The sequence below is a fragment of the Rhyacophila brunnea genome, unplaced genomic scaffold (genome assembly GCF_057557595.1).
Source record: "Rhyacophila brunnea isolate RB1 unplaced genomic scaffold, BYU_Rbru_1.0 scaffold_9, whole genome shotgun sequence".
NCBI classification, from domain to species: domain Eukaryota; kingdom Metazoa; phylum Arthropoda; class Insecta; order Trichoptera; family Rhyacophilidae; genus Rhyacophila; species Rhyacophila brunnea.
This window is the reverse complement of record NW_028233361.1, coordinates 4,180,200-4,208,020: the sequence shown is the minus strand read 5'-3', so window position 1 is coordinate 4,208,020 and position 27,821 is coordinate 4,180,200. Positions and strand designations below refer to the sequence as shown.

General features: G+C 32.7%; 1 protein-coding gene across 2 annotated transcripts in view; it reads left to right on the top strand.

The window, feature by feature from the left end:
- The window catches only part of Lar (tyrosine-protein phosphatase Lar), a 712,977-nt gene that overhangs the window by 256,480 nt on the left and 428,676 nt on the right, over nucleotides 1–27,821 (top strand). For both annotated transcript variants that reach the window (XM_085959967.1, XM_085959966.1), the window contains exon 3: nucleotides 4,500–4,657. In XM_085959967.1, coding sequence (XP_085816093.1) covers nucleotides 4,543–4,657 — 115 coding nt within the window. In that variant the 5' untranslated portion in view covers nucleotides 4,500–4,542. The remainder of the gene's footprint in view (nucleotides 1–4,499; nucleotides 4,658–27,821) is intronic.

Sequence of the window (27,821 nt, the reverse complement as noted above, 5' to 3'; positions counted from 1 at the left end):
GCAAAAATGGAAGCGCTACTTAGCGGAGACGCCACTGAATCTTAAGTGTTTCTTGAAAAAGAAAACTAATGTTAAATGGCTTTAAACTATAAAAAAAATTGTAGTTTAGGTATGAGAAAAACATGTAATTTGTCAACTTGTCATATTTGTCATATATTATTCAAAAATGTAATGTGTTGTTAAAATATTTTTTGCATCTATTTTTTATGTTAACTAACTTACTATAAACACGCTTGTAATGGTTACATCTATTGAAATTGTAATTTTCTTTGATTTTGTATTAATAAGCTCTATTGTTAACCACATCTACGTCAAAAGCGCTATTTTAAAGACGTTATGTATAAATCCTGAGAATCAAAATCCCTTTGTTAAAATACCAATAAAGCATTCTGGAATTAATATCGGGTTATCGAATAGACAGATTTAATTATCAGTTTAATCGAAAAACATACAAAAATAGGCTTTCATTTCGAATATCTTTAATGCTGTGCCGATACAAAAGATTTTTTTATTGATTATAGTATTATATAGATAATTTATGAATACAGCTCATTAAAAAGGGCTTTCAAACGTCTCGGTTTAAAGCTTTTGTGCTTTAAATAGCGTTTCCCGGAATGAACTGTTTCGATTGCCATGTTTACGTACAACAAAGCTCCGCCTCATTTGAACTCTTTTGTTCGGCGATTGATTATGAATGGAGGCTGATTGACATGGCGTATTTACTTGGAAAATAGCAATTTGCGGTACGTATGTTTTCTTTTGAGATGTTATTGTGAGTGTTAGCTTATTCGCTAGGTATACAACTAACGAATGTAGGCCAACGTGTCATGTTGTATATTAATTAAAGTTATAACAAAAATTTGTTTACACGTAGACAAATTTTTACTCAGTAGGTATGCGTCGAATGACTTGATATTATTCGTTAACGTTGTAAAATAAGGGTTTGTTGCAAATATACGAATACAGGCGAAATTTGACACACTTTCCGAGATTGATTTGTACATCAATAATATCTTGATTTTTGGACTAGTAAAATACATCGAGGGAATAAGAATAATATTTGGCACTGCGACCCCGTATATTTCACCGATTTTGAGCGTTCATTTACTGACCTAGATAACGAAGTCAACAAAGAATATGTAATACAATTCAATTTAATTATACCAAAGTCATAATTTATTAACTGAGGGAGCTTTTAGATGGCCTAATTACATTTTTAAATATTGTTATATTAACTGCGTCAAATTACTGTTACTGTGGGTAGGTATATTCTAACATTGTATTCATTAAATGAAAATAATAAGCCGTGCTAATTCCACATGGTTTAATAATAATCAGGACCGGTTTCGTTCGCTTTAAAAGGAAATTGCTATTAATTGAAATAAAACACAATCTGAAGTACTAGTTCCACTTATTTTAATATTAGTCATGTCCGGTTTCGTCCGATTCACAGGGATATTGTCTACTAGTAAATAATATACATACGATACTACAGGCATATTGTATACTAAGTAGCAAATTTTAAAAGTCAAAATTATTTATTGAAGATACGAATAATAATTAAATAACATTTTAAGAAATTCTCTGTTCAAAAATAAAACAATTGTAGGTATATAGTTGGCTTATCAGATCACATTGCTTTAATCGCATTTAGGCTGCATAAAGTGAATATTACTAGTTCAATAATGCTTAGTTACTAGGAATTCGATACATCATTATGGATTGGAATACTATTAATAGTCATTAAAAAAAGAAACCCTTAATTGTTATATAAAAATAAATTAAACAGTTCCAACCCACTTACTAATAAAATATAATGCATTTACAACTAGAATTGTCAGTTACCTAAAACCTTAAAAGAGAATTGTTATTTTAATTAATATGTTAAATTACACTAAGTATACTTTTTATACTCGATAACTATATTGCGGTTGACACACCATTATCAAGACTGCAGAAATATACGCTTTTCAGCTAATGTACTTTTCTTGCACAACGAGGCGGATCTTTGCTCTAATTGATTTTTTAAAACCCTATACAAATATATTTGGGCTTAACGTAATTGCCCTTGTATTTCGTATAATAAGAGTTTATGAAATGTAATTAAATGGTTTCTTTAATGCTATTAACTATGAATTCTTAAAGGATGATTAAATTAAATGACAATATATTTTGGGTTGGGATGGCTTGATTATGTTGTTCTCATTATAGACTCTGTCTACTCGGTGGTTATTTCCATTACACAGCAAATCAAAAAAGTCAATGATTAGATATATATTTTTATAATTCTAGAATTTTAATTAAGTAATTGAATTTTTTTTGAGGTTAGACGGGTATTCATTTTAATATTAAATAAAATACGAATGGTGCGACTCTAGAGTTGGGTATTTCCCGAGAAAATCTCAATCTCGAGATTCGGGATTTCCAGAAAAGAATTCTCGAGATATCGGCATATTTAAAAAAAACCTGTAAAAAATCCTAAAATATGATTTTTTTATTTAGGTATGTATGAAGACAAACAAATAGAATCAGGAAAACAAAAATTATTCAAAACATTACCTTTTAAAATAGACTTTCAAAAAACACTAACTGTTAATCGCTGCGTCTGACAATCGCGTACGTTTTTGAGACACAAAATTCCCTGACGTTGAAAAATTGCGCTCATTTTGAGTCGAAGTTGGCTTAATTGTGTTAAATGCCCCGACCAGTTTGTGACCGTTTTGTTTTCCGTCTACTTTTTTCATATAGAAAAATCGTTTTTCAATTAACATTTGATAATAAGTAAATCCCGATTCCCGAGAAAAGATTCTCGAGATCCGAGATTTCCCGAAATGTAAAAACATTAATTCTCGAGATTCGGGATTGAAAATCTCGAAAATTTCTCGAGAATTCCCGTCGGGAAATTCCCGAAACCCAACTCTAGGTGCGAGTAATTCTTTGATTCTGGTTTCACATTTGAACGTTGTTTATATTATATTACATAACAGTACTTTCATTACACCTACACAGAGTTAAAATTTCGTAAAAAAACGTCATATTTATTTTATCAAAGGATCGTTAATAATATTGGAGTAGGCGATTTTAAAAAAAATATATGTGACACACTAAATAATAAAAAAAATATTTCATTCCAGTGCTAATCGTAAAACGTAACAGCGCCTACCCGGGATCGCATTTCCATTGCTGGCAAATTATTACATTAAAAAGTTGTTTTTGCAGCGATGTTTTTTCAATGTGACATTTTTAAACAGCACCGCACAAAGTTGAGCGCCAGAGTAAACATCATGAAGAGCAGAGTAAAAAGAAAAAGTGGTTAATGTGAAAAATAACTGGCACGGGTACGTAAGGGCACTTTTATGGCCGGCCAGACTCATAATTATTACAATCACAAGTACTCGACATCTGTACAGTGTTGTATCATGGATTTCGGCTAACTAATATCTCGCGATAACAAGAAAACAATGTGTGATCAAATGAATTTGCGTATTGGCCGATGACACAGGACGATATTAAAGTTTTAAGAAATCTTAACAAAAAGACAGTCATAAAAACTTTTCATAAAAACTCGCAAAATTTTTAACTGCTAAATAAAATAATAACATTTTTAAATGTAAGAGAGATGGCTGTATTATAATAGCTTTCTTTTATCACTTGTTCGTCAAAACGTCACATTTTTAAAACATTTTACAAAAAAAGTTTGACAATAATAATTTCGATTAAATTCAATAGGATAATTTAAACAAAATATACAGTAACGGTATTTTACGTGACTACAGGATGCTCCGAAAAGTGTGTTGTGATAACAAAACGTAGTAAAAAAAAAAGTAATCGTAATCGTAAACAATTATTCAATTTAAAATTTAATCTCGTAATATTTAGGGATTCTGTGTTGTTGAACTTCCAGTGTTTCCTTCCTAATTACATTTTAAATAAATCTGTGTTGTTATTGGATTCTTATTCCATATCTGTGATATTAATGTGTCTGTGTGTCGCATGTTAAGTAATTTAAAAAAATCATTCTACGTGTATTAAATTAATAAAAAAGTTAAATTCAATTTAATCAATGAAGTTCAACGAAAATTTATATACTAAAGGTTGTTGCGAATAAGTTTGTATGTACCTAATGAAGCAACCAAAAAACATTAGAAAGCTCAGTGGATTTTTTTGATAATTGGATTCTTGTATCTGGTTGAAGATACTTTTCGTATACATTGTTCAACACAATTCCAGTGGATATCTGATAACTCGAACCTTTACCTATGAATCCTTCTTTGTCTCTATGGTAATATAAACATTCCCATAAAGCGTCGCCATTTGGCGCCGGAAAGAAACGTAAGTAGCACCCTCTCCTTCCAAGGTCGGCCATTTTCCAAGATGTCCACCCCCACCTAGACCCTTCCGTATCCGCCGTATTATATGTCTCAACTTTCCAATTCAATTCTATTGTTATTATCACTGTCATTTTTTGTCGATTTTCACCGACTTTGGTGGAAATACAGGAGGGAGCCGAGGCGATCGGTCGTCTGAGGCCGCGCCGGTAAAATGATACAGCGGGTACGGCGGCTGTGGTGGACGGACACAGCGGAGCGAAACCGTCTCGGTATCGCTGTACTATTACTGTGGCTCGCCATATCGAACACCGTGGCGCTCGCAAATGGTGAGTTTCTTTTTACACTATTATTTAGTCTTTAGCTAATTTAGAGAATTTAATGTAAATTGTTTTACGGCCTTTTTAGTTATTTATGAATCTTAATTGAATTACTCTCATACTTTCTTTCAATACCTACTTCATTTTAATTTTAAAAGTAATTAAAAACTTTCTTCACTTTTATATTGAACGATATTTTTTTCCTAATAAAACGTCAGCTATGTACTTATTTTTTTTTATATCGTACCTACTGGCGAAAACTTTTAAATAACAAATTATTGTAAAAATATCAAACGAAAGAAAATTTCTTTAAATATATTTATTTGTTTCTTACATAATAATTTTTTGTTATTTTGAAGTAGGTATTTCATTCAAAATATTGTTTTAATTATATATGTACATAAACTTAAACACAAAAGGACAGCTTTTTTGTTACATGCTATAGTTAGGTATTCACACGATTCGTTACACGGTTAATTGGATGATATCAACCAAAAGTTTAGCAGCAATATCCCTGACTTAAAATTTAATGAACAGGGAAAGGTATCGGTATTCTACATCGTTGTGAAAAAGAATAAGATAATATAACCAGTACTTTGGCCTTATGTTTGGAATTTTAGTAGCGGACTGCTGTTAAACTTTCACTGTTACGAATAAATATAACTTAGGTACATATTTTTACGTTTTAATCACAAGTCTTGAATTTGAAATTTAGAAAAATATTTATATCTAGTTATTCTATACTAGGTGGTTTCATTTTCAAATCCATCGTGTGTGAGACATGATCGTCAGCAGTAGGTTTAATTTATTCAACAAAATTAATCAGGAATTTCGTTGATTATGAGTGTACCAACTATAGATAAATATAATATATATTAATGCCTTTTCTTTATTCAGAATATAAAAATATTATAAGTAAATTTAAATCTATTAAATAAGCCACATTATACGACAAAATTTATAGAGGCTACCTTTTCCGAAACTGGGGATGAATCTATTGTAAGTTTGTTAAAAGCTCTCTGAAATTCTCAATATGAAATACAAAAAGCTCGCATTATTTTTTTGCATCCAGTAATAGAGGTGATCTCATATTTAAACAGCTCGCTATCCTTTCATTCGGTTATATAATATTATTTGGTACCTACTTTGTAAACCTGGCTGAATCACGAAAATTCAGTTGCTAGGTATACCTTTCAGGTCGAGATATATACCAACTTGACTTACTATTAGATTTTAATGGTGTCGTTCAACTGACTTCATCGGTAGATATGTACATAATATAATATTTCTAATGTTGTATATCAACGTTACATTTCTGTCACGTTATATTTAAGTTTATAAAAATATGTTGACTTGTTAATGTGTATCATTAACGAAATCTTGATATCAATTGACTTAGCATTTACTTGGTAGAATTCCACTGTACAAGAAATGAATATATAAATAATGAACCTGTAGAATTTAATATTATTTATATTTTCATTTCTTGTGAAACCTTGATACCTTACGCCTTACGGTGATCTGATAAAGATGTTTTTTTTTAATCTAGATATATCATTATATTGTCTATTAATAGTTTGTTTTATCTTTTCATTAAATTTTATGAGTTGATTCCCAGGTATATTAACAATTTATCACATTTTTTATTGACAGTGACTTGTTCATTCATCATAATATTATTACCCTTAATAGTAATTATATATATAACATATTCTCGGTGTAGTCTTGATCTTTGCCAGACTCTTCACTTTGTCTTAGAAATAATAACTATATCGCAATAGAGAGGAGAACTATACCTTTTTCTAAGATAAATATAAAGACACTAGCTGACCCGGCAAACGTTGCTCTGCCATATAAATTATTTCTATTGAATATTTTGGTTGTTAAATAAAAAATAACGAATGTATCGTAAGTGTGTGGGGATGGGATCTATGACAGAAAGAGGAATAGAGCGCTGTAGACGATGACCATCCGATAAAAACAAAAAAACATCAACCATTCATTTTCTCAATTCAAAATGAGTAATGATGTTCATAATGAATGAATTACCTGTGACAGGATCTCGTTGTTTACTGTTTATGCAATATCCGTCTTGTCCCTTCCAGAAAATTAGCGGATATTGGAGAGCGTCGTATGAACGGTGTGTGTCAGCGATGAACTCCAGATTATTGTTTCTTCTTCGAATCACGATTTCTCGCGTCGATGTGCGGTCGCCAACCATGATTCCAGCAATGTCGTCAACAACAGGCGCATTGAATCGACGCACGTGCTCTCCAGCTGTTGTTTTATCAGGATTGATGACAATAGCGTGATTGTCACTTTGCAATTCGCGCATGTGTGCTTTGAAGAATTTCAATAATTCATTGTGCTCATTCAACAGGGCGTCCAGTTCGCCGACGATGCGCCTGGCATTAGGCGAATTGAGGCTATTGTAGCCGCAACGTGCATTCACATGGTTCATGTCCTCACCGCCCATGAAGTAGATTTGTAAAACTTTATGTGGTTCGTTGGCATTGACAGCAATGAGCCTACTTTGTGGTATACTTGACCTTTGATTTTGAACGTAGAATGGAATTGTTGACCATTTACCGCAGTATTGTGAACTATTTCTGTTGCTCCGAACGAAGTCATTTGGAAGCATGAATTGAATGTGCGAATGAACTTCAGGAACAGGTTTGAATCTGGAACCGTGCCGATGAGCAAGCCGTTCAATGGTTCTGGTGGTATCTCAATTTCTGGTAGTTGCACTTTTCCTGATGCGCAACACTCCCGGCTGACTCATGTTTGAATTTGAGCGCATGACAATGGGGACATTCTTTGTCCATAGCACCAATCAGCACTTTCGGATGAGCGGAATATTCAATATCTGGCTCGTACTCGAATGGGAGACGAAGGAACGAAGCGGATGTAAATGTTCGATGTACTTGTTGGCGTTGTCGGTCATTTGCTCTGCGTGTGTTAACTACGAACCGGCGCGCTTGGCTCCGTTCCAATTGTCGTTGTTGATTTCGTTCAGCTCGTGCCTCTTGTGATTGAGATGCACGCAATTGCGACATGCTTACACGCACGTTTTTGTTATCTTGTTGGAATTGTTTGTCTGTTCTTTCTGCTCTACTATTTCGCATGTTTGTTGCTTTATTCGTTCGACGGCCCAAATGGCCCCCCTTGCTTCTTGCTGGCATTGTGCACTGTAATACACGCACATAAAAATAGATAAATTAAAATAAATCGTACAAAATTTTGCATGCACTGCGTTGTGATATGCCGAATGAAATGTCAAAATGACGCGACGCTTCTCTTGAATTCTTCTCGGACGTAGCGCCATCTGTCATTCAACAACATAAATAATTTCGTTCTGTTTGAAATACGAACGACGGTTAAATTTGTTCATACAAAAATAATAAAATCGCGATTAAAAAATGGGAGGGTGGGGGTAGAAAGGTGAAAATTTGGGGTTATAGGTATTTTTTTATGCCAAATAATAAAAAAAATACAAAAAAAAAATTGTCAAAAAAATAAAAGAATTTTTTTCTGGATAGAGATACCCTAATCACCCAGCGATATGAAATATACTTGTTGACCTATTCTCATACCTAATAAATATACATAAAAAAAATCATAAAAATCGGTCGAGCCCTTTCGGAGGAGTTCGACCACAAACATCGTGACACGAGATTTTTATATATATAGAGATTTACTAGTAAATAGTTTATTTAAATTGTCGTTCGAAAAGAAATTATTTAGTAGAGTTTGGTATCATTATTATTATAATTTTATAGAAAATTTGCTATATTTTCGGATGTAGGTACCTATTTGTTGTAGTTTTTTTTCTGTGTTCATTATTAACGTATCGCCGGTTAGTAAGAGTGCACAAGAATCAGTGCGCCCGCCACGATGCAATTGCAATTTGTGCAACACACTCCTTTGAATGTTTGGACCCCTTAGGCATAAAGTCCACTAAAGCGGGCTTGCGGGGCGCTCGCGCATATTCTATGTGAATCATCGAAAATACAACGTAATCAAATACGCCAGCGCACACTGGATTTGACGACGCATTGTGCCCGCCCGCCCCATGAGTCATCGTTGTGTGGCTTCTCAGCGGCACGAATTAACGAAAATACAACGTAGTCCATTCATTGAACACGGCAAACAAAATCACGCTCCTGGAAGCGTCGTCGATAGACGGGCGAGAAGGCATTATTTAATAACAGTGAACTCTTTATTTAGTTATTGCGTGTCCGATATTTCGCTGGTAGAATGATGTCATCGTGAATATTAATTACAAGCCCCGAGATATTTAATAATATTTTTATTGCTTTGTTATGAGAGACGCTGATAATAATAATTATTTTGTGCTCCTTGAGCCCCTTATTACATTGGTGAAGGGTAATGCGCGGGTGGGATGGGGCCTACTTCATAGAGAGCGCACCGAGCGCCGCGTTGGTGGGCTTTATGCCTTGGATACACCCACAAGGTGTGCGACACCCACGCTATTATTCACAATAATGCCAGGCAGACGCTTTTCATCTCTCCGGCCTTTTAACTTCCCTCATTAGCGAGCGGGAAACAGTGCGATGATATCTTTTTGTATTCTCCATAGATCGAGCCGTGATCCATCCAGATCTATTAAATTTACGATGACTGAGAACATCAGTTCATTTTGTGGTGCCGTTCCTTATCGGAGGTTAACTACCATAATTGTAATTGCCAAATGACATAATTATTATATTAAATAAAAATACGTAAGTAGGTATATAAAATTATTACCTTTATATTTTTTTCTTTATTTGGAAGCAATTGAGCCCTTCTCTGAATGGAAGGCTATTCTGCTTTACAATGGTTTACAAAAGTATACATACACGTTTTTTAACTACAGACATAAATAGTTACATTATTAATAATACAGAATTACATTTTTGTTACACTATACACTAGACATTTACGTTACATTTTTGGAGAAATTCATGTACAATTTTCATAACTGAAGTATTTGGTTTTGCCAGGAATGAATTAATCGTGAAAGGAGGGTATAACCTGCATTTTCCCAATTTATTCATTAACACCTATCTCTCCTGGTCATAGGCATCACATTGCCAGACAATGTGGTTAATATCTTGAGTGGGATGCCCACACTGACACTGAGGGCTATCTACCACTTTAATTTTGTACAATGATTCGTTGAGACTGAATAATTCTATTTATGAATTATACGATGACTGTGGCAGGGTGTACGTTTTTAAAAGCCAGTGCGCTTTTAATATTAGGATTAATTAACATATCAGGTGATAATTTAATGGACTGTATTGTTTTCATGGGGTGGCAGAAATGAGGATCCTTGGGAACTAACCTTATGTTGTTGGTAGGCACTGAGAACTAGTAATGAATAGTAAACTGTCTGCACGCGCGCGGTTTTAATGTTATTAAATTACCCTGTTCGTCAGTGCTTACTTACCCTTTGAATGTTGACGTTCTCGAGGGTGGTCAATGATATGTATGTGCTTAGGAAAGATAAGAACAGGAAGAGTAATTTGGAATTGGCAGAAACAATTCCTATTGTATGTCGAAAATGCACAAATTTTTCATAAATTCTAAACCACCTAATCGAAAATAATATAACAAGGTATGTCAAAGATTAAGATAGTCATATATTATTATCAAAATCCTTCATCTCACGAATAAAATTTGCTTAAAGTTTAAAATTTCAAAAAAAAATATATTAGCATCCATACATAATTAATCAACCGCACTTTAAAGCCTAATTGGTTTTGACTCATCACAATTTTCACTTTAAAAATTCCCACCCCCGCTACACAATTATTATAAGTCAGAATTTTACCCTTTCCACAATACTTATCTACCTTACTTAATCCACCACAGAATCACCATTAATCCCACTTAATGTATATTTCGGTACTCATACTTGATAAAGCTCACCACGTGAACGAAACACATGTAATATGTTTATATTAGAATCTCTTGAATATACAATAGAATACTAAAATTTAATGATGCACAATTTCATTATCTTCATGACGCAGTAAGGTTTTATGATTTTTCCCAAACCAATAATATGTAGATTACGTAGTTATATGTATGTACTCTGTGTCTGTACCTATATTAATGGTATGTTAGTTAATGAATGCCCAATAAATTTATTTTTTCGAAAGCTCATTCTATGCAAACATGTGCGGCTGTTTGTGTTCATTTAATTCCGAAAGCACGTTACGTTTATTGTGTCGCCACAGACGCAATTATTGTGTTTTGTTGACGTTTTAGCAACTCCGCGGTTAACATACTAATTCGTCTGTCTCGGGAATCCATACTTACACGTAATATGTTCATACATACATGTCATACAGGTCAACTGCAGTGACATTCCAAATGTACATACGAATTTTAATCAAAATCACATTGAGTGTTTTCAATGGAAAATGAAACCAGATCATATTTATCATTTTGATCGATTTGAATTGAAATGAAATGCACATTGAACACCCGCCATACATTCAATATTATAGGTATATCTAATTTATAATATCGCTTCAGTCTATATGGGAAAGCGAACAATATATTTTTCTCTTACTATTTATGTTAATTTCTTTGTTAAAACCATTCATATAAATAACTAGATGAACCATGTTAAAAGTAAAAGATCCCCATAAACTAGTACATATATCCATAAAATTCTTAGTCTAATCTAGGCCCACTCGTAAAAACATTACTTTCATTAACAGATTTATATGGATATAGGTATTATATGTGGTGTAACTATAACTATAACTACTAACATGCATCGTCATAAAAATTCTGCATTTGTCTATACATATATTATTCTTGTCTTATTCTGATGGCGTTTTCGACTGATCACCGAATTATTGTTTTTGAAAAAACACGTGTGATTCGTAGTTAAAAATGAACTCTACTTACATTACAATACGAATGATTTGCGAGATTATCGTCAACAGTGTTTGTTCGATCATGCAAAAATTTGTATGCAGGAGGTGTATGTTTATTAATTTTAACGAATGTATTTTGCTATATAGAGTATGTCCTCGTACTACCTAAGTACCAGTGTTTTAATTTTGCACCATAAGTCACCAAAATATCAAGTAAATCCACATTATTTATCAATGTTCACAAGTAGAGGTTATGACCAAAAAATCTCTTTAGAGAAATCAACCCCTATATAATTGAAATTATAATCTCTAATCAACACTGATTTTGTTCATTTACGAGACCTTATCTACGATATCATCAATTTAACTATTACATAGTAGCTGTTTACTGTATTCATGAATTGTACATACCCATATTACGTCAAATATTATACTCACCGTTAGAAATATTTTCACTTATTCACGGAAAACGTAAAAAAATGCTTTTAGACTCTGGGCCACACGACACTGGCAAAATGTTTGCAGTTTTTGTAAATACCATTAAAGTTTTGTGACCGATACTTGTTTTCACTAGTAGCAGTAGTTATAGTCTGCTCAATGCGATACGTTTTTTTAGACTAGCGTATATGAAAACTGGGAAATTCGTTTCAAATTCTAGCAGTCTGGAAAATTAATTAAACTAAAATTCAATTGACGTACAAAATGAATACATACAGTAATAAAACGAACCATAGTTGCTGTTTTTAGGCAGTCTACGACAATTAGTAAATACATGTTTAACAACTCGTATCTACTGAGCTCAGAGACCAGATCTTTGGGCGGATATTGAATGTACGCTGGCATCATTTTAGGAGTAACGAGGAGATAAGAGAGCCGACCATGCAGAGAAGTAAAGAGACGACATGTAAATCTGGCTTACATATTCTTTAAGGGTAAGCTCTACAGAATTGCCCTTGAGAATTGAAAATATGATTTTTTTATATGTGGTCCGGAATTGTTGGTCTACTAGCAATATACAAAGGTCGCCGACAATGCTTGTGTCAAATGTAAATGGTCTCTAAATTAAATTTAAATCATAAACACGGTCGACGTGAAGACAGAATGGGGTGACCAAAAAATAATATCTTCTAATATAGGTAGGTACGTAAATGTTACTAAATTCAATTTGTTAATCAACTGTTTGGGAGAAAGTATTGCAACCAATATGATGGTGACATTTTCAATTATGTGGTTGCCACAATATAAACTTAATAATATATTAATAACTTTTTAACCTGAAATTGTCCGAGAATTAAACATACGAAGGATGTTGAAATGCATATCTACCTACATTTTTATTTCATGTGCTATCCAAAAAACAATAATAATGAATAGTGTTTATTTGTAATGTTTAGGACGTACGTATTAAAAATAATAGGTATTGTTTAATTCTAATGCATATTTTTTAAAACGTAGAATTTAGTGTCTGCCTATTATAAAAAGAAAGTGACTTTTTATTGACTGCGCAACTTCACTTTTATACTAGTGAAACAAGACGTGGTAGGTAGAACCATTATTGCATGTAAAGGCAATGGGCGAAATAATTTATATCATGAGTGCCTAAAAATAATTATTAACATACAGTCACTAGATACATTATTTTTTTATTAGTCCATCCGACTGGCGGGCGACGCCAGGGCTGTCGACGCAATTAATTATATTGTACTTTTTAAATTTTATTTATAATATATTTTATTCAAGTTTTGTGCATCTAATGCCGGGTCTACACTGGCAACATGTCGCGCGACAACCTCGATAAATTTTACGATAATTATCATAATGGCTTAAGAAATTTTACGATAATTATCATACTTATCGTAAAATTTAACGAGGTTGCCGGCGACATGTTGCCAATGTGGACCCTGCATAATATCCACTGTGGTTCACGTAGTGGAATGGACCTGTTGTTTCTGGGGTCAACTAATTCAAGAAGTAAACACCCATGATAGAATTTTTCTAGTATTAGTTGCATTATATTCCAAAACTCATTTTGGATTTTATAAATGGAAATTTCTTGGTGTACATAGTAAACAAACCTACGAATAAAAAAAGACAGGAAGGAACATACTGATTCATCGCCATAAAAACTGGCAACCAAATTCGCCATTTTGGAAAGCGATGACTTTGCGAAAACAAATATCGTGTGCGGTAAACTTAAATAGGTAATTTTGTGTATTTTATGTTTGTGTATCATGCATTGTTGGCCATATTTTCCGGTCTTTCTTGATTGCCGTGACACAATATGTTCCTTCCAGTCTTTTTTATTCATAGAAAAAAACAGTATGTTGTATTAGTTATATAACGTATTATGAATCTGTAATAAAATAATACACAATTAAAATATTTTCAAATTGAAAAAAACACATTTTCATAGCTTTGAGCCGTGCTCACTCATGAATGTCGAATATTCTTCATTTAGGTAAGTATATACAAATTTTGATATTATCTTGCAAATTAAACAGGTATCTGACCTTTTCACTATATTATACATGTACCTACATGCAAATGTATTGTTTTCAAATAATTGATATGGATTAATTATACCATCGTATTATTTTCTCGAAATCATAAACATACTATAATAGTATTTGAGTATCAACCTACGCTCAATTTTAATTAGGTAATAATAATACTATGACGAAATTAACATTTAAAAAATATTAATGCATATAATATTTTGACAGCCCTGTTTTCTGATCGGCGGACACGTGCAGTTGTTTATCAAATAATAATGTGTAAGACGGCCGACAATGCCAATAATATTTTTTTTTTTTTAAATAAAATCTCCGATGATTAGTGATTTTTGCGAAAATATCGATTTAAATTAACGTCCTAACGACGCCGATGTCCTTTTGATACTAGATTATATTTCAATCTCCTCCTCTTGAGCCCCCTCTTAAGGCCATGCATTAGCATTAGTTGAGGCACGGTCTAAAAAGATCGTTGCTAGGCGATGTGCGGATTGCGGGTCGCGGGTGAAAATGACGCCTGTCAAACGAAATATTATTTCTCATATAAATCCAACATACGTCCATTTTACGTTCTGTTTATTATTCTATTAGTAACAATAATAATATATTCATTGACATGTTTTCTTTTTAAAGTAAATGGGTAAAGTTTTTAGTCATCTTTACACGATTTTAGAATTGATTGGCCCGTCGCCATCACGCAGCAAAGTGACGTGTGTCTGACTCCACGTTCTCTCAATGAATGCGAAGCAAGTACAAAATTTCGTCGCGCGTACATTTGAAATCTATTTGGCGTTTCACTGATGCGTCACCTTAAGCCAATCATATTACGACGTCCCGGAAGACTGATAAATACCAATACCATCCTTAGAGTATATATGGCGGAGCTACGGGACGCTAGCATAACCTGAGATCTTCTGCTTTATCAGAAACTAACAATAGTTTTTTTCAATAATTTAGAAATGGTTACTATTCTCTTAGAAAAACCACAACACACTGCATCATTGACGGCGGCGGTAAGGCTAAAATACTTGTCGATAAAAAATGAACATTACAATGTAGGTACGAGTATTATTAACATAACGTTTTATTTTGGATCATCGAATTATCATAGAATTTGTTATATTATACTGAACGTCTGTAAAAAGTATATATTTCCAAATATACTATATTTTTAGTATTTTTTACATCGTAGACCGTATCAGAAGTTTTCATATTGTGCACCACAAGATATTCGATACTTTTAATGATTTCAGGCAATCTTAATTCAATACGCCGACGCACAGTAGGAGAAAAGCCCAAAATCGTGGCCAAAACCTGAAATGACCTCTGATTTGAATAAAAATTGGCACACAGAGGCTTTGAAGGTCGTTGATTACGAATCCAAAAGCTAAATTATCGTAAACAAAATGGCCGATCCAATATGGCGGACATGGATGTTAAAAAGGTGCCAGATCTTGACAAAAATTAGTATATACGGGTTTTCAAGGTCGCTGATTACGAATCCGAAATCTAAATGATCATAAACAAAATGGCCGATCCAATATGGCGGACATGGATGTTAAAAAGGTACCAGATCTTGACAAAAATTGGTATATACGGGTTTTTAAGATCGCTGATTACGAATCCGAAATCTAAATTATTGTAAACAAAATGGCCGATCCAAAATGGCAGACATGGATGTTAAAAAAGTGTCAGATTATGACAAAAATTGGTATATGCGGGTTTTGAAGGTCACTGATTACGCATTCAAAAGCTAAATTATAGTAAACAACATGGCCTATCAAGCACAAAACGCACCTATTCCGCAGGTAACTTTTGTAAATTTCGCAAGTTTATACAATAAACTAAAGGCCTAGACTATGAGCTTTGCAAAATGTGACAAAATATATAACTTTTCGAATAGTTGAAAATGCAAGTTTTCAAAATTATTCAATTTTATTTATGCAAAAGTTTATACTACATTTCAATAATGTATACATTAAGTTTAGACTCAACCAATGTAAAAATATTTTTACATACCTCCAGAAGTCGTATTCGTGTCGCAGAATTGAAATTGAACACTTCACTTGAAATTTATGGGTTTTCAAAGTCACCGTTATTTTAGTCTGTTTAGCACGCGACGCGTATACTCTCCACGAAGGCTAACTTCCAACTGACGCAGCGACGAAGGTATGCGATCAAAACGCTTCCCCTTTCACAATAAAATGCAGTCATTAGTCCTCTACCTGACTGATAACTCAAGTATCCCCATTTCGAAAATTCATTTCTGGGGTTTTGGCCATGTTTTTGGGCTTTTCTCCTACTGTGCGACGGTCACATCGCTTTGTATGCTTCTGTGATTATTTTCTTCGCGTGACACAACATACTGCTCTTCACGTATTGCAGACAATACGCGCCGTGTAGAGACTGAATATGACTTCATTTCATGTTAATCACAAATCAATAATTTATTATAGAATACTATCTATCTTGCCTTATAACGTCACCCAGCCCACTTGGATAGTCAGTTTTGTTTATGATGTCAAGAAAAAATGGGTGTCGTGATATGAAAAGTTATGAAAACCACTGAATTATCCTAAAAGTGTGGAAATTTACAAGGTATGCTCACTCGTGATAGCATGCGTTATTTACCCCCGCAGATCTATTGTGGCGCTCATTAACGGAATATTCTTATCGTAAATTAAATGGAATAGTTGATATTAATACGAGGCTTGTGGTCATTTTCACTCTACGTACACGCAATGTAATATTTAGCATAGTTTTTATTCTGTTTGTTCATCACAGGCGGTTCTTTGCCTGGCGATAGGCGAGATGGATTTTGCAATGTAGACCGGCTAATGCTAGAATTGTACGGTTACACACTTTCTTCATTATTAGCCTAATGATCAGAAAACTAATACAAATAATATGAAGTGTTCTTATCCGTGATTATCAAAGTGGAGACTACGTTGCTCAATAAGGGAAAGTAATACTAGTAGGTACCTCTTACCTTTACCACTGTAAATCTTTGTGTATTATGCGTCAATGACATTGAGCTACTTTACAAGCTGTTTGTTGGCGAATTTAAAAGCGGGCGATTCAGCTACGCGACTAGATTGTGATGATGACACACAAAACTTTCCATTCGCTGAGAAGCCAACAAGGTAGCGACTATTTTGACAGAACGTAGTTCGTTTATTTACCGGAAGGTCGCTACTACGCTCTACTGCGCAGACGCAGCAGGCCCACACGCCGGCGTGTGTACCGGCTTTCAACTTTTCTCGATAGATTTTTTAATAATCTGCTTGTTAGCTTGTTCGATGATGGCACTGGGCGATTTTACAGGCAGATTGTGAATTCGCAAACACAGACAGCTCGTAAAGTAGCTCAATGTCATTGACGCTTTGGAGTCATAGAACTTTATGAATGTAAAAGAACGTGCATCACATTTATACAGATTTTAACACTGTTTTTAATATTCAAATAAATTCATTATCTTCTAAGATAATGAAGAAAAAAATATTATCCATTAAATACACCTTTCTCCAAATATACCTACCTAGTGACTTTAACATTTAAAAATCCCCAACTAGAAATATGGAAACGTCAAAAGTATTTATAGTATTTATTACTTTTTTTAGAATAGGTACCTGTTCATTCATATATTTGAACGTATATAATAATTAATCGATTTCTGATGGATTTAAGTTTTGTACTATTCCATTTGAGTCGTTTTTTGCGACCCGGGTTTCGGCTTTCGGCGTCTTTAGACGCTATGTACACTCACCAAAAATCAAATATAAACTGACGCCTATTCGCCTTTTGGTGAGTGTAGGTACACAATGCCTGAAGATGCCGAAAGGCGAAATCCGGGTCTCAAAAAACGACACAAATGGAACAGTACAAAACTTAAATCCATTAGTATTAAAATTCAAATTCCATCAAGTAGGTACCTTCAGTCGTAGTATTAAGTATTAATAATATAAATTAATTAATTACCATTTTTTTTAAATCGAAAAATTAAGTAGAAGAGTTTAAAGAAAGACTTCATTTAGTATAGGCTGTATTATGTCGTTGATGCCGATAGTGGAGTAGTGGCGGCGTCCGACACTGAACTCATAGTTCCTCCTAAATAACCTCAATCCCGTGAAGCCCAGCATGCTCCACTTTGGGGCGAAAATGGTAATTTGAAATATAAAAAATTCGTTCAGCATTCTTTATTCTTTCAAATCATACGTATTTATTACCCACTGGAAACAAATGTTCCGTAAAAGAGTGCTAAACCCACGTTCAATTTTCGTAATGGCCTGATATAGCTTCGAACACTCGTATAATTAATGATAGTTTTTTTTAGGTAGGTACTTGGTAATAAACAAAAATGGTGAGACATATACATCAAATTAGTCAAGAAGCACATCATTTGTTAACAATGGATGATTAATTGCGACATTTATTATACACTCGTATATATTAAAATGTCGAGTGTTTTTTTTTTAACAATGTGTATCAAACGCTACGTTGAAACTTCATTTCGTTAATTATTACATTATACAACTTCTAAATATTTTTTTAAATTTTATTTTAGGTCTGAAATATTATTATTTATTGCAAATCATAAGTTGAAGCCCCAAGTTTCAAATGCCCCTAAAACGGTGTTTGAAAATTTTTGAGTTAGATATGTATTTAGATGGATATTTTTGTTATCTATATGATGGCCAAAGATTGGACTTTAAAAAACGCCAAAAACCGTCAATACGACGTATGATCAAAAATTAGAGTAAATTTCAAAACCCGCTAAAATGCTTGGTGTGCTTTTCAAATACCCTTAAATGGATAAGCCAATATACTATTTAGAATGTACGAATTAAAAAATAAATACATAATGTTCAGAGATTTAATAGATATGAGTTTTTTCTCATTTTTTTCAAAACTTCATGAAATCGTTTTTCTCATTTTTCTCAGAACTAGGTAACTGCAATCGTTTTAGGGGCTTTTTAAACTAGGCGCTTCATATTCTAGTTTTATAATAATACGTATGACACTCATGTTATTGATGTTCACTATACAATTTAATATCGGTTGAAACCAATTTATTAATAATTAAAATACTATAATGTATCAGTTGATACCATATAGAATTGAAAATGTGTTGAGACTGTCATATCGAAACAGGTGAATCCGATCCTGAGCATTATCAAATCAAGTAGAATAAGTGCATACTTACACCATACTGTGTTTTATTCTCAATTATCGTATTACCTCATATTATTATCTCAGATAGCATCCAATATTTGTATAATATAATATTATTATATGTATGGTAGTGAAACGAATGGTAGTGTGTCACAGCATGGTCTGTGAATGTGATCGATAACTTTATAAAAATATTTGTTCCAAATACAGCAGTAGAATTCTGATTGAATAGCGATTACAAAATTGGACTTTCAATAACCTCAAAATAAATGTCACTAAAAATGAAGCCGAATTTTACTAACCGGGATTTCCTGGCTTTGATAGTGCAACTAGTAGGTAATACGGAATTCCACAACATAAACTAAACACAGTGAAAATAATAGACTGTCTGTTGGCTGGTTTGACTTTGTGTATGGTTTGTGACATAGTGTTCCTGTTTCGTGTATACTTAATTGACAAGGTGTAGCCAAATGATAATAACATTCTAAATGATTTAAGTTTAGTACAGAACTTAAATCAATTAGAAATTAAATTCAATCGATCGTATTTTTTTCAATTTTGACGATTACTGAAGAATCAATAAAATCAAAATAACAATCTTATAATATATAGTCACTAGTTCTATAATAAATTTGGAAAACTGAATGAACAGTACTGTGAAAATTGTGAATTGAGGCTATTATTTAAAAATCTTATGTAGTAGAGTTGAAAACATATTTTGCCTTCAAATTGTCAGATTACAAGAATACTCTGAACATGATTAACTTTTTATCGATCCGATACATTTGTCAGCGTTCAATATTCAAATTTATTCCCGCCAGTCCGGCAGTTGACACGGAAACGAGAATATAAAAGGTCTCCTTTAATTAAGTCAACGGGCCACTTTTTCTTTTATCGCGATGGAAGTAACGAGAAAACTTTTTTATTCACATTTTACGAATGCCCTAAGTATTATTTATTCCTCTCTCTCTGGATGGTAAAATTACACGACTTTTTAAGGACGATTTCATACGTAAGGCGTAACGTTTAAGCTTTCAAAGCTCCTCGGCCTGTAATGTTGTTTTGATTGATTAGATAACGCTTTTGCAAAAGCTCGTTTCAGTTTATTACTTTTCATGGAAAGCTTCGGTGGCTTAATACGGCAGTAAACATTACTCATTAGTTTGACGGAGTTTTTACACAAGAACATTATTGAACGATGACTCTTTCATTTAAATTTACTTTAAAAAGCTTTTGTAACTACGCGTGTATTTTTGTTCATATTTTATGTGTCATATAATTAAACCAATGTTATATTTTTTAATCAATCTAAATGAGCTTGATTATTAGTAGTTTCAGCATTTTAACGGTAGGTAGTCATTGATATGCATATTTAATTATTCAGATAGGTTTAATTTATTAATCCACTTTCAATAAATAGCTCCCTTTCTTTTATCATACATGGTAGCCTGTATCTTACTATGATAATATGATGGCTTTGATAGATCCATAACACAACGTTTTTATTCTTAGGATATCACTTGATACCTATTATCCATCATTTTAGTGGTGTTAACTGTCAATAATTCTTTGTGGAAAAGCAAGTCATTATTCATATGAAACACGTTATTTACCACTTCTTTCAAATGGTTAGATTGAGATCAGCTTATCAGGGCAGTGTGGACTGATAAAAATACATTTAGCCATTTATACTAAAAAAAATAAGAAATTACAACTAAATAAATACAATAAATATTTCACGAAAATTCTCTGTTCAAAAATAATTGAAAGAAATTTTTCTATATTTTTTTATAAGCATGTATGTGTTTCAGTATACAACATATGTACATTATAGTTATAATCGAGGTCGATCCATTGGTGGATGAAGGAGTTCCCTAACTATCTCCACTCTTCTCGATCACTAGTTCTTCGCTGCAACGCACATCCACCGAACTAGCTACCACTATGATGGTATTTGTCTAGTTAGCCGTTAACCTTTCGCTGAGCGACATATATGGCCAGCACATTGCCATTTCATCAGCTTAACGACCTCTGTCACATCGCCTACTTTTGATTCCTTTTGTGGACTTTTCGCGTTAGGTTTATGTAAATTTCTAATGAATTCCATAATAATTATATATTTTTATATCTAAACCACAATGAAGATAGAGTAGATAGATCATGATTATTAACGATATATAACAGTGGCGAAGGGTGGAGGTAGGCTGTTAAGATTCGCTATAAATAGTGCATACTAAACTTTTTTAGTCATATGTATTTGTTTTTATTGAACTAAGACTACAATTTACAGATGGTGTTATTTGGTTTTTAAAAATCAATTAAACCATGCCTAAACGAAACCATAATAGTTTTGGTCTAATTTGGGCAATACGACAAAATTGTACACACTTTTTCATTCATAGTTATTTGTTTTTGTTGGATTAAAAATACATATTACACATATTTTTGGTTAATTTTTTTAATTCATTAAGCCCTGCCTAAACCAAACTATAATAAATAAAAAATATTATTCTATTTATAAAATATTCAAAGTTATGTATGATTTAATTGCATAATTTTAGATATTTTATAGATAGACATGTATTTTTTGACTATTATCTATTATGGCTTGGTTTCTCTGGGTTTAATTGAATTTTAAAAAACTAACCAACACTATCTTTAAATTGTAGTCTTATTTCAATGAAAACAAATATGTATGTCTGAAAAAGTTTAATGTGCACTGTTTATGGCAGATCTTAACAGCCTACCTCCACCCTTCGCCACTGATATATAATATGCACCTAAGTAATATATCAATGACCAAATTGTTATTTTAAGATAAGAAAAAATTGGTAAAGTAAAAATGTAGTTGCTTAACTGGGTAGGTACCTAATTATTTTTTTATACAAATAACCGATGTACAGTTTATGTTAAAAAAACTACGAGAGTTACTAAGTTACTTTCGAAGTGTCAAACTGAATGTATTATATTGTTAATAGGCGTATCGTTATACCACTTATTTGTGACTGATAAGTATAATAAAAGTATAACATAATATTCAATTCAATTTCTAAGGAACGACCGTGAAATTTTTTTTGCGATAATATAATTTGATATAACTTCCTACCGGAAGTCCCGGTACCTACCTATCTATGGCTCTTTCATTGATGGACGTTGCGTGTATTCATGATAGCATGATAAATTTCCTCTTTAAATTGCTTCAATTTAAAAATTCAATGACGCAATTCCACTCGGAAATAATCAAAATTTCGCCTTGTTTGGAATGTCCGCGTCTTTGTTAATCGGTGATTGATCGCTCCAGATGGGCGATCAATCACGGCGATGCATGACACACCTGCAACTGAAATAATATTCTATATCCGAAAATGTTCAATAATCACTTTTCAAAACAAATAGCCCGTTAATATTTTAGATTGCTATAGTTTTATCTTATATATATATTTTACCTACAGATTTTGAAGTCTTAAATATGCACGTGTATTCAGTAGGTACATTTCCAATTAAATATATATATATTGAAGCCAGAAGACAGATGAATAAAACAAATAAAAATATCGTTGCTATCATTCACTGAAAAATAGTTGAACATACACAATTTTGAAAATACTAATAAGAACACTTTGAGAAAATATCTTTTTTGAAAAAAGTAGGACACCCGGCAGGTATGGAACCTGCGTCTCTTGGGCATCGCGCCCTCTGCATTACCACCATGCTACGTTTGCCATGCTTAATTGCGACAATTTTTAACTATTGGCCTTTTTAATACCTACCTGCTCATCAGCGCTCTCCAAATTGAGTTACGGTAGGCGATCGGTTTCTGTATTCTAAATTAAAGTATTGATTATTTTGATAACTAACCGACGTCACGGGTCACTCCAATATTTTCTGTTGTAACTTACTTGAACTTGCTAATAATTTTAATTACTTAACTAATTCTTTTATTCAACGAATAATTCACAAGATTTTTTACCAAGAATGTAAATCAAAAAGGATTTTTTCTATTGGCTATATTTTCTCATGAGTGTTTTAAAAATTATGTATGTTCCACAATTAGAATGGTACATTCTTAAAATCTTGTGAATTATTCGTTGAATAAAAGAAATATTTAATGAAAAATAGTTATTAATAAATTATATATAAGTACGTGTAAATTATATTTAATGGTTGTTCCTTAAATTAATAGGGAAAACTGTGCAATGCATGAAAAATAAATATTATAACGTTTTAGAAGATGTTCTGTCCATTTGAACGGCTTAAATAATTATTAATTGTCAGTGGCTATAACATGATAATTGGATTAGAAGATTAGATGGATAGTTACCATAATATGGATATTTCTGCTATTTTACTTGAGGCACGTTTATAAATTATTATAGATGTTGCATGATGTTCCTAATAATAATTAAGTAACAAGAATTAAATATTGTTTCGTAGTTTCGATGGGTTTTCCACCTAGTTCTAAAAATAATGTTCTACTCCGATAATTATTATGAATACGTACATACCAAATCATCATTTGAGCTTATTCAGTCGAGATTGATCCACGTTGGATAAAGTTCGTTATTTTTACAAATTTTATAAAGCTACTTCCTCTAATACCAAGTCAATTTGCGATTTATTATTTTTCATTCTGTAATAGGGATAACACCGAAAGCTAGGTTTAGAAACCCAAAGTAACGCCTATCATGATGTAGGAATTTGGAACGTCGTTACAACGCGAATTTTCGTTTTAAGGGTTCTCCGAAATTTGCATTCACGACCGAATCGATCCGTTCAAAAGTAGGACCTCAGACATATAGCATCTATAAACTTCCGGCTCTATAGCGCGATAACTTCTGAAACCGCTAACATATGGAAGGTTCAGTTATAAGCCTATTATCCGAGCATTATTATATAGTTGGATGCAGGCGAGAATTGAAACATAATATTTCAAAGATACCCGATGAAAGCTCGGCGCGGAGAAATTTTGAATAATGGCTACGCACGATGTTCAACGCCAACATAATTTTATATAAAATCAACTCGGTTTTGCCGGAAAATACAAGAAGACTCCAAAGTTAAACGGATTATATTTAAGTATGCGAGAGTTAAACGGTGTTAAATTCATATTTTCAACTTTTCAGGAGAGGCGAATTGGTGATTTTTTTCATGTTTTAAACATCAGGTGTTTGTTAGTGAAAAGGTTTAGAGTAAATGATGGATGAGTATAGGTGGACGTAGTTTTATAAATTCTTCAAATACGGTCTGCTTAGCTCATTTGGTGTACTTTCTTGTATCTAATTAATATTTTTTGTGTTTACACTTTTCTACCTTTTAATAACTTTATACTGATCTACTTCTTTTTTTATATAATATGTACTATTTTTACAATAATTCTTTGTTTCTAAATGTTATGCTGTGAACGTCTTAAATTAATAATTTGTAATGTTCACTATATTATGTAAAAATAAATAAAATTTGAATTTTTATATCGTCTATTTCGATTGTAACACCATTATTAAGACTACAAAAATACACGTAGGTATTATCTTCACTTAAGTATAAAACTTATAGAATGAGACGGAATGATCTGTCTCATTCAACCTGGTATTTATTATTCAAGAATAATACTTAGGTACTTATTTGGAAACCAATGTGCTCTATGAAAACTGTATTAATTTTAAACTATTCCTAATTACTTTCCTACGTGTTACAATATAATATAATACAAGAATAATACCTACTTAGGTATTTGAAACCGTATTAATTTACAGTTACCTACATTTACTTTATCACCAAATAAACATGTTTTTTATTATTAAGGAATTATTGCTGTTTATCACGTTATAGAGCGAAAAAATAATTTCGAACATAGTTAAGAACTCAATTTTAAACTGACCGTGGTTGCCTCGCATCCAGATTTTTTCATAAGATTCCAACACTAATCATTATTTTTCGCGATCGTTACCTAGATTCTGCTTGTTTATGTGCCAGATTGGAGAATTGATTCCTTTGGGAGTGTCCCTATATGTCGGTTGAATAGGAAGAACTCGGTCAGACTCTCATTTGGACCGATTCCATCTGGTTTGACCAGAGATTAAATCGGAATATAAATTAGGCACACTGACGGGCCAATCAAGGGCTTGTGGGGCTTCTTCTGGGATTCTCCTAGCACAACTTAACAGTGCGCTTAAGATTCGTCACGCCACAATATACCTACATCTGCATAGCAGGTATTATCCACTGGCCGAACAACGTATATAATATGTTGATGCATATTCTTGTTAGTCGATGAAATTTATACAAAAATTGCATTACCAGACTAAATTTATTATTATCTTTTCCTTATTTATAGTAGGTTTTATTCGGGTGTTTTGACACTGTACTTACTTGTTAGATACTTATCATTGAATAGATCTTAGCGCACTGTTCTTTTGATGCATAGTTTTGGTAATAATAATGGTATTTCACATTTCTAAAATTGTTTAATACATTGCCAATGTAAAATGGTTCACGTGAATGTTTAAGATTAATAAGCTAGTTATTGACATACCTATATCTACTTCAGGCAAACGATTGTATGTGAATACCTAAAAAAGCACATGTAGGTATATTGTCTTGTGAATATATACAAATATAGTGTTGTTTCAGTGTTTAAAAATAGTCAAATTTTCCACTCACAGTGTGGGTATATTGACCCTTGTAACAGAATTATGTGGGTCTAGATCGGCCCAAGTTTGGCGCGGATTAAAAAAGTTATTTCATAAGTGGCAGAGTGCCGGGAGCTTTTGAGGCTAATGTCACAAACGTTAAGTTATGAAAGCTCGGTAATGTATAAGGGTGGAATGCTAGGAACGTGCGACTGTCTCTTCAAATCTCTCCTTCTCGCCTACTATCTTTCACCTTGGAAATTCCTCTCTCATTCAAGTGGCATCGCGAGGTATTTCGCTACGACATCTTTATACAATAATGGTCTCGGGAGTATGTTTCTGGAATTCTTGCTTTGTGTATTGTTTCAAATGTTTCAGAACAACTAACCTGTATGCAATTATGTGTAATATTTTACGCCGTACACTACTTACGATTTATAATAATAATATAACTTATACGATGTAAGTAGGTATATGTAGAATTACTTTGATTTAACTGGCATTTGCACGTTTATCATTTTATTTTTGATAAACAAATTTCTCTTTTGTGTTTATACTCTGATAATGAAACCACAAAAAAGATAGTCTGTAGTCTGCGACTAACAATACTCAGGAAAACCAACAGATTGGACAACACAAACATAGACCCCTCAAAAACTAACCCGCCCGCACACACTTAATCGAGCGTATCACGCAGCCCTACGTTTGGATGTGAAGTATCAGTAGTTTTTTACGCCTAGGAATGTCTCAGGAGCAGATACCCAAGACCTGAGATCACCACGCTCTCAAGTGAGCTTTGACTGAGATTACTGAAAGACGTAATTTAATAAATAGTGTCAGGGACAATCCCAGAGGATTTGGTTTGCATCATATAGTAGTAAAGATTGGACATCGATGATTAAGTATTTATGTTACATACAAAAACGAAATCTGTATATTTTTACTTCTATATTATAATATGCATACTTGTGCTTCCGCCATCTATATTTTTATGCGTTGTTAAATTCGACATGTAAACACGTCATTTTGTTTTTCTAGTCTGCTTGTATAAAATATATTATGTCATTTTATACCACATAGACTCCTTAACTAAAAACGCACAAAAACGAATTTCATAAAGTCACGATATGATCGCCGTAAAGGCTTCTGGAACTGATTAAGTTAGGGCCTGCATTCAGATGTGGACCAATACCAGTTTATTGCAAGAATGCATAGACTACTAATACCCGGTGACCCGCCTGGGTAACTACGAATAAATAATCATATTGGCCAGTTCCAGATGGAAGTATTTTGTTCCTTTGCTATATTCAAACTACTCAGTTTACAAATTTAAAGAGGTGTTTAATTGGCTATGGATTTTTTTCGACTCATACATGGTATTGGTATGGTATACTTACATGAAATCTTCCATTCCTGCTAATGTTGATTTATGTTTGTCTGATAGTGATAACACTGATAGCACTGATAACTATTTGAGAAATCGAGAGTTGTCTCTATGTAGCATTAAACTGTCATGTGTGATGTTAATTATTAGATGCATTGTTATTATAATAATTTAGATGAAAGTTGTTTTAGAATTCATATTAAGTATTTATTAATTACCTATATGTATACATATAATATAATATGAATGCTTTATGGATTATAAACATAATTGAAGTACAGGTTACCTATATTGTTTGTGACCAGTTTTGATATTATTTTCGGTGATTTTATTATTAACTATATAAGCGGTTGTTATAACAATGGTTATTTGATTGGCTGTATGATTTTTTATTAAATAATCTGAATTCAGTAATATTTATTTCCTTTTGTGTTGTGTACGTCTTGAGTGAATACTTTGCACCCAATTTCCAATATATTTTTAAATAAATTAATTTAATTGAGACGAACTACGGATTATGGATAAATCTAATTCTAAATTAGTTTTCAAAACAAATTGCACTTATCGCCATATGCAGAGATG